Source organism: Rhinopithecus roxellana, chromosome 6 (genome assembly GCF_007565055.1).
Source record: "Rhinopithecus roxellana isolate Shanxi Qingling chromosome 6, ASM756505v1, whole genome shotgun sequence".
In the NCBI taxonomy this organism is placed as follows: domain Eukaryota; kingdom Metazoa; phylum Chordata; class Mammalia; order Primates; family Cercopithecidae; genus Rhinopithecus; species Rhinopithecus roxellana.
This window is the reverse complement of record NC_044554.1, coordinates 45906329-45914873: the sequence shown is the minus strand read 5'-3', so window position 1 is coordinate 45914873 and position 8545 is coordinate 45906329. Positions and strand designations below refer to the sequence as shown.

Genomic DNA, 8545 nt, shown 5'->3' with positions numbered 1-8545 from the left:
TTCAAGAGGCGCCACAAAACGGAGGCAGGGAAACCCGGAGCAACGAGGCCGCACCCCTGTTGGGCTGATCTTGCGCATGCGCCGACCTTGCCAGGCTGGATTTAAGGTTGCCGCCAGCCGCTGGGAATTTAAAGGAGCCACACTGCCTCTCCGAAGTTGGTTTGAAGGCAAGCGGTGATTGTGGACGGCGCTTTGTCATGGGACCTGTGCGACTGGGAATATTGCTTTTCCTTTTGGCTGTGCACGGGGCTTGGGCTGGGATGCCGAAGGAGGAGGACGATGACACAGAACGCTTGCCCAGCAAATGCGAAGGTATTTGAAGAGGGTAGCCCCTGTGGGCATCGCCCGGCCACACCTCCTTCTTCTAGGCCGGACATCCTGGACTGTATTGGGTGGGTCACCCGACCTCCTTGAAGGCTTGAGGGAGGTTCTGGTGGAGCTTGGCTGAATTTGGATGGGGTCAAGGAAGCGAACGTGTAGTGCCACCTCAAAGCTGCATCCAGCGAGCGCCTGCATTTTTTTGGCTGGCTTGGACACCCCCGCCAATGGATTGTGGGAATTGTAGTTCAGGGACCATCGGCCCTGGACTGCCAACTTTTAGAGCATCTTCAGTGCGGGTTTCCCTCATGCCACCAGACCTTAATCTGCAGAGACTGCAGGAGCCGGGTGTGAGGCTCAGGCCTTGTGGACATCCGCTGCCCTACCCTAGCATAGACGCTCCCAAATTACAGGCCCCACGCCCCGCTGAGGGGGTTTGAGGGTGAGTAACTCAGGCTTTGAAGCTCATAAACAAAAGGAGGCCGCACAAGTAGGAGAGGTTCCCCATCCGGTGAGACTTTGCAGACGGTGCGTACTACATGGATTTTTCAGCAAGCAGCACCTTCCACAGCTGCACTAGTGTGGCGCCCATTTGAGAAAGGGGACTGGCCCTGATGTCCTAGTTTGCTGCCCTCCTGACTTTACGTTTCTTCCCTGGATTCTTTTTCTCTTCGCTTCACCCCCCCCCAAACTGTATTTCAGTATCATGAAAGGCAGTCATGATAGTCTCATGACTTGGTCCTCATCTCTGTCTCCTTTTACCTCCGTGTCCCGCTCTTCTCCCCTGACTTGTCAATCTTTTAAAACGGACTTAATCACCTAATTGTATCAGTCCTTGCTTTAACACCTCTGCAGGCCTTCTGTCGATATACAGCCCACAGGCCTGGGCACAGTGGCTCACATCTGTAAACCCAGCACTTTGGAAGGCCAAGGTGGGAGGATCACTTGAGCCCATGAGTTCAGGCCCAGCTTCACCATATCTTGTCATCCTTGGTTTATCTGTCCCAACTACACTGACAGAGACCTGTAGATAGAGATAATAGGTTTTATTGCTATTGTTAGTATGCATACAGAAGGAGCTCAATAAATAACTGCAGGATAACAGTGAATACTTATACAGTACTCACTATGTGCCAGCCTTTATATATGTTGATTTATTTAATCCTCATCACACTCCTATGAGGGACATACTATTATCCCATTGTATTTATTATATACATATATATATATATACATATGTATGTATTTTTTTTTTCTTTTGAGACAGTCTCATGCTGTTACCCAGGCTGGAGTGCAGTGGTGCAATCTTAGCTCACTGCAATCTCTGCCTCCCGGGTTTAAGCGATTCTCCTGCCTCAGCCTCCCAAGTAGCTGGGATTACAGGCGTCCACCACCATACCCAGCTAATTTTTGTAGTTTTAGTAGAGACAAGGTATCACCATGTTGGCCAGGATGGTCTCAATCTCTTGGCCTCATGATCCACCTGCCTCGGCCTCCCAAAGTGTTGGAATTACAGGCATGAGTCACCACACCGGCCTATTTATTTTTAATATATTTTACTTTGAGATGGAGCCTTCCTTTGTTGCCTGGGCTGGAGTGCAGTGGTGGGATCTCAGCTCACTGCAACCTCCACCTCCTGGGTTCAAGTGATTCTCCTGCCTCAACCTCCCGACTAGCTATTACAGGTGTGCACCACCACACCTGGCTAGTTTTTGTATTTTTAGTAGAGATGGGGTTTCACCATGTTGGCCAGGCTGGTCTCGAACTCCTCAAGTGATCTGCCCATCTCAGCCTCCCAAAGTGCCGGGATTACAGGCGTGAGCCACCACTCCTGGCCTATTATCCCATTTTAAAGATGAAGAAACTGAGGCACAGCAAGCAGGAAGATTGCCATACAGCTGCTAAATGGCTGAGCGAGGATTCCAATCCAGCCAGTCTGGCTCCAGAGTCTGCACTTGTATGCTCTGCTGCCTCAGGTCATCTGCAGAATGAATGGCTGGTGTGTTTGTCTGTCTTTCACCTCCCCTGGACATTTCTCCTCCCCACCAGTGTGTAAGCTGCTGAGCACAGAGCTACAGGGGGAGCTGAGTCGCACTGGTCGATCTCGAGAGGTGCTGGAGCTGGGGCAGGTGCTGGACACAGGCAAGAGGAAGAGACACGTGCCTTACAGCGTTTCGTGAGTCCTTCATGCTCCTCCCTTTTCCAACCCCCAAGGGAGCTCTGGGAGTTCCTACAGCATCCAGGGAATCTGTTTCCTCTCTTTCCACAGAGAGACAAGGCTGGAAGAGGCCTTAGAGAATTTATGTGAGCAGATCCTGGACTACAGTGTTCACGCTGAGCGCAAGGGCTCACTGAGATATGCCAAGGTCAGACCCTTCCCCAGGGCAGGACCCTACTTCTCAGAAACAAAGATCTGTATCCCCTGAGGTCCTCCAGAGGTTATCTGCCCATCATTTCACCGTCATGGGACTCATCCTGTGAATCTCCAGCAGTTGACAAAACTGAAATGGCAGAAAGGGGAAAGGAGGGGAGGGGTGGGGTGGTGGGCTGGGCTGATGCCAAATTCTTAATCTCTCAGGGTCAGAGTCAGACCATGGCAACACTGAAAGGCCTAGTGCAGAAGGGGGTGAAGGTGGATCTGGGGATCCCTCTGGAGCTGTGGGATGAGCCCAGCGTGGAGGTCACATACCTCAAGAAGCAGGTAGGATCAGATACTGCACCATCCAGGGAGGTGAGAAGGGAACCTGAGAGGGGAGCTAGGTTCTAGGGTTCGACTGTAGGGGGCGTCTACCCCGAGCATGGGGAATGGGGCAGAGTGAGGACTGTGCCATTGATTCAAGTGGGGCCAGGACCGGTGGGGCATGGTGGCTCGGCTCACACCTGTAATCCCAGCAATTTAGGAGGCTGAGGCAGGTGGATCACCTGACGTCAGAAGTTCGAGACCAGCCTGGCTAACATGGTGAAACCCCGTCTTTAATAAAAACACAAAAATTAGCCGGGCATGGTGGTGCACGCCTGTGATCCCAGCTACTCGGGAGGCTGAGGCAGGAGAATTACTTGAACCCAGGAGGTGGAGGTTGCAGTGAGCCGAGATCACACCATTGCACTCCAGCCTGGGCGATGGAGCAAGACTCCATCTCAAAACAAACAAACAAACAAAAGAAGAAATCATAATGAGCTGGGTGAAGTGGCTCACAACTGTAATGCTAGCACTTTGTGAGTCCGAGGGAGAAGGAGTGCTTCAGGCCAGAGTCCAAGACCAGCTTGTGCAACATAAGAGACCCTTCTCTACAAATAATAATTTTAAAGAATTTCTTTTTTTTTTCCGAGACAGAGTTTCGCTCTTATTGCCCAGGCTGGAGTGCAATGGCACCATCTCAGCTCACCGCAACTTCCACCTCCCGGGTTCAAGCAATTCTCCTGCTTCAGCCTCCTGAGTAGCTGGGATTACAGGTGCCTGCCACCACACCCGGCTAATGTTTTGTAATTTTAGTAGAGACAGGGTTTCATCATGTTGGCCAGGCTGGTCTCGAGCTCCTGATCTCTGGTGATTCGCCTGCCTTGGCCTCCCAAAGTGCTGGGATTACAGGCGTGAGCCATTGGGCCCTGCCTTAAGGAAAATTTTTAAAAAGTAATAATGGGCCGCGTGCAATGGCTCACATACGTAATTCCAGCACTTTGGGAGGCAGACGCAGGCGGATCACGACATCAGGGATTGAAGGCCATCCGGGCCAACATAGTGAAACCCTGTCTCTACTAAAAATACAAAAATCAACCAGGCGTGGTGGCGTGTATCTGTAGTGCCAGCTACTCGGGAGGCTGAGGCAGGAGAATTGCTTGAACCTGGGAGACGGAGGTTGCAGTGAGCTGAGATCCCACCACTGCAGTCCAGTCTGGGCGACAGAGCAAGACTCCATCTCAAAAAAAAAAAAAAAAAAAAAGGTTGCTAATGATATCCACCATCACTTATCAAGCACCTACTGTGTCCCAGACTCTGGATCACATACTTTGCATCTGCAGCCTCATTTTACCCTCAACAACCTGATGTGGTAGGTGCAATTACCGTACATATTTTACAGCCAAGGAGCTAAAACTCAAGAGTTTAATAACCTACTTGGCAGAGTAGGTGCTGGTAAATGTTTGTTGAATGAATGAGGATCGCACATCTAGTAGGCCAAGCTTAGCTTCCTGGCTACCGGCCTCTCCAAAATCAGTCAGGTTGAGGAGGGAGAGAAGACAGGAGGGATTCCAAATTCCTCCAGAGCAGATACTCTTCTGGCCCTTTTACTTGACCAGTGTGAGACCATGCTGGAGGAGTTTGAAGACGTTGTGGGAGACTGGTACTTCCACCATCAGGAGCAGCCCCTACAAAATTTTCTCTGTGAAGGTCATGTGCTCCCAGCTGCTGAAACTGGTAAGCATGGGGATTGAACTCTCTTGCCAAGCCATACCTCCCTTGCTTCCTGGACTAATATCTAAATTGTTTTCTGTCATCCAATCTAGCATGTCTACAGGAAACTTGGACTGGAAAGGAGATCACAGATGGGGAAGAGAAAACAGAAGGGGAGGAAGAGCAGGAGGAGGAGGAGGAAGAGGAGGAAGAGGAAGGGGGAGACAAGATGACCAAGACAGGGGGCCACCCCAAACTTGACCGAGAAGATCTTTGACCCTTGCCTTTGAGCCCCCAAGAGGGGAAGGGATCATGGAGAGCCCTCTGAAGTCTGCGCTCTCCCTGCTCCACAGCTTTCAGGGTGTGTTTGTGAGTGACTCCACTCAAGCTTGTAGCTATTCTCTCCCATCTAACCTCAAGCAAGATCTTGGTGAAACAGCATGGCATGGCTTGCGGGGTGGAGGGTAGGGGTGGAGGTCCTGCTCCTACAGATGAACTCCATCCAGCTCCTTAATTGGCAGGTGTATGTGCTGACAGTACTGAAAGCTTTCCTCTTTAACTGATCCCCACCCCCACCCAGAGGTCAGCAGTGGCACTGGAGCTGTGGGCTTTGGGAAAGTCACTTAGCTCCTTAAGGTCTGTTTTTAGACCCTTCCAAGAAAGAGGCCAGAACGGACATTCTCTGCGATCTATATACACTGCCTGCATCCAGAAGGCTACACACCAGCAAACCGTGAAGGAGAATGGGACACTGGGTCATGGCCTGGAGTTGCTGATAAGGTCGGTGGGGTAGATACTTGGTCTACTTCAGATCAGTGTCACTGAGAGCTCACCATATAGTTTCATAGGTGCTAAATTTTCTATATTGCTATTAAACTTTTTTCTTTTTTTCTAAAAACTAGCTGGGCCCAAAGTTTCAAACAGCAGGGCACACATAGCTAGCTGGTGGATGAGGCAGCATCCAGAATGGCTGCTGTCTTGTTAAGCTGAAGTTGCAGCTTGAGCAACATAGTGAAACCCCACCTCTATACACACACACACAAATTAAGAAGACTGCAGGGCTGGTGGTGCAGCACCTGTAGTCCCAGTTACTACAGAGGTGGAGATGGGAGGATCACTTGAATCCAAAATATGAAGACCAGCCTGGAGGCTGGTCGAGGTGACTCACACCTGTTATCCCAGCACTTTGGGAGGCCGAAGCAGGCGAATCACCTGAGGTTAGGAGTTCGAGAGCAGCCTGGCCAACAATAGAGAAACCTCGTCTCTACTAAAAATACAAAAATTGGCTGGGCATGGTGGTGGGCGCCTGTAATCCCAGTTACTCGGGAGGCTGAGACAGGAGAATCGCTTGAACCCAGGAGGCGAAGGTTGCAGTGAGCTGAGATCGCGCCACTGCACTCCAGCCTGGGTGACAGGGTAAGACTCCATCTCAAAAAAAAAAAAAAAAAAATTTAGAGGGGCGTGTACGCCTGTGTTCCCAGCACTTCGGGAGGCCGAAGCAGGAGGATCGCTAGAATCCAGGGGTTCAAGGCTAGGGAGAGCTACGATGGTGTCCCTACACTCTAGCCTGGGCGACAGGGAGAGACTTTGTCTCAAAAGAAAAAAAGACCAGGCGCAGTGGCTCACACCCGTAATCCTAGCACTTTAGGAGACCAAGGCTGGAGGATCGCTGGAGCCCAGGAGTTCCAGACCAGTCCCGGCAACAGAACTAGACCCTGTCTCTACAAAAAAAAGAGGAAAAAATAGAAACTTTAGCTGGGCTTGGTGGTGCGCGCCTGTGGTCCAAATACTCGGGGGGACTGAGACGGGAGGATCACATGAGCCTAGGAGGTCGAGGCTGCAGTGAGGTCTGATCGCGCCACTGCACTCCAGCCTGGACAACTGAGCATGACCCTTCCTCAGAGCTAATGGCGCTTCATAATTCTGCAGTCCAAGGAAGCTTCTGGGATCGCGGGGCGGAGAACCGCCAGGAGGCTGGAGTCCAAATGGCCTCCCGTGGCAGACGGTAAAGGCGCCGGAACTACAGCTACCTCCGCCGCGCCGTTTCGGCCGCCATATCTGGGTGCACGGGAACTCGCAGAGGACAAACTCCCACGCGCGTTTTTGATTTCTGCGCTTTCCTCGAGTGAGGCAAGACTTAGCAGAGGCCCAGGGTAGAGCGCGGCTAGGATTCGATAGAGGGGAATACAAAGGATAGCCTTAGGAGGGTGACGGGCAAGGACGTACGTACCGCTAGAGGAACGGGGCAGGGGCCGAGGACGCCGAGGGAGGGGCGGGCCCAAGTGTGAGGGGAGGCTGGGCGATACCATCTTGGGCAGGGGTCGAGGGTGATACCAACTTAATGGGAGGCGGGTGGCAGAGAACCGAGGCTTAGTGGCAGTGGCGGGGCCGGGCTCGGGTTGGGGATCGCAGAGGGATAGGACGGTCGCCCACTGCTCCATTTCCTTTCTTCCCAGCCCGTCCCTCCCTGCCAGGAGCAGCCTCATGAGGACCGAGCCATTGCGCGGGGCGTCCCCTCTGCTGGTGCCCGGCAACCCCTACTCCGTGGTGGTTCTGCTGCAGGGCTACGCGGAGCCCGAGGGCGTGGGTGACGCTGTGCGAGCCGACGGCTCCGTAACCCTGGTCCTACCCCAGACCCGGGGTCCGGCCTCCAGCCACCGAAAGTCCCCGCGCGGTAGTGGCGGCGCAGAGGCCGCCCTGGAGGAGGCGGCCCGTGGCCCCATCCTGGTGGACACCGGGGGCCCCTGGGCTCGGGAGGCGCTGCTGAGGGCGCTGGCGGGGCAGGGCGTGGCCCCGGGAGACGTGACGCTGGTGGTGGGGACCCATGGGCACTCGGATCACATCGGGAACTTGGGGCTGTTCCCAGGCGCGGCTCTGCTGGTCTCCCACGACTTCTGCCTCCCCGGAGGCCGCTACCTGCCCCACGGGCTGGGTGAGGGGCAGCCCCTGCGCCTGGGCCCGGGGCTCGAGGTGTGGGCCACGCCGGGCCACGGGGGCCAGCGCGACGTGAGCGTGGTGGTGGCCGGCACGGCTCTGGGCACCGTAGTGGTGGCGGGGGATGTGTTTGAGCGAGATGGGGACGAGGATTCGTGGCAGGCGCTGAGTGAAGACCCCGCAGCCCAGGAGCGGAGCCGGAAGAGAGTCCTGGTCGTTGCCGACGTGGTCGTACCTGGTCACGGGCCCCCCTTTCGAGTGCTCAGGGAAGCCTCGCAGACCGAGACGGAGGGTGGAGGGAATAGCCAGCAGGAGCTGGTGGTCGGAGACGAGGAGCCCGCCCTGCACTGATCAGCCCGGAGAGGGACTGGACTCTTGTAAGCCCTAACAGCGAGGAGTTGCTGGAGACAAAGAGCAGTCAAGGGTGGGAGCTTCCAGCCCTTCCAGGAGGCTAGTTTTCCAGTGAGGACAGTGCACCAGACACTGCCATCACATCGTCAGTATCACGCCTATCTCTGCCACCAAACTAAGATCAAAAGGACGGGCTCAGCTCCCTGTACATTCTCCCGGGGCCTCAGTAAAATGGGAGAAGGTTCCTGGGAGGGGTCTCCAAAATAAAAATGGAAACTGCATTGAAAATCATAGTGCCCTAATGTAAATGTGAAGCATTGATGGTGATAATCGTGCAAACATGGTAATCTGCAAATGCAGCAGGGGCATACTTTGGCCAGTTGCCCCTTTCTTATAGGATGGAGGTTGCTGAGAGAAGGTGCAGGGCATAGAGATGACCCCTTAGTCACATATTTTTCTGTCACACAGGCTGGAGTGCGGTGGTGCAATCATAGCTCACTACAGCCTCCAGCTCAAGCCATCCTTCTGCCTCAGACTCCCAAGTAGCTGGGA

At 53.8% G+C, this 8545-nt stretch overlaps 2 protein-coding genes across 4 annotated transcripts; both read left to right on the top strand.

Moving 5' to 3' along the window:
• Positions 1-71: 71 nt before the first annotated feature.
• On the top strand, positions 72-5606 carry CNPY4 (canopy FGF signaling regulator 4). Its single transcript, XM_010377688.2, has 6 exons — positions 72-312; positions 2368-2494; positions 2588-2684; positions 2897-3019; positions 4615-4732; positions 4822-5606. The coding sequence occupies exons 1-6, from the start codon at positions 198-200 to the stop codon at positions 4983-4985; spliced, it is 744 nt and encodes a 247-aa protein (XP_010375990.1). The 5' UTR covers positions 72-197; the 3' UTR covers positions 4986-5606.
• Positions 5607-6427: 821 nt separating this feature from the next.
• MBLAC1 (metallo-beta-lactamase domain containing 1) lies at positions 6428-8284 on the top strand. 3 transcript variants are annotated; one of them, XM_030932291.1, is made up of 2 exons: positions 6428-6838; positions 7165-8284. In XM_030932291.1, the coding sequence occupies exon 2, from the start codon at positions 7193-7195 to the stop codon at positions 7991-7993; it is 801 nt and encodes a 266-aa protein (XP_030788151.1). In that variant the 5' UTR covers positions 6428-6838; positions 7165-7192; the 3' UTR covers positions 7994-8284. The 3 variants fall into 3 exon arrangements, with proteins under 3 accessions (XP_030788151.1, XP_010375992.1, XP_010375991.1); XM_010377690.2 differs by having other exon boundaries at positions 6428-6861; XM_010377689.2 differs by having other exon boundaries at positions 6428-6930.
• Positions 8285-8545: the final 261 nt, after the last annotated feature.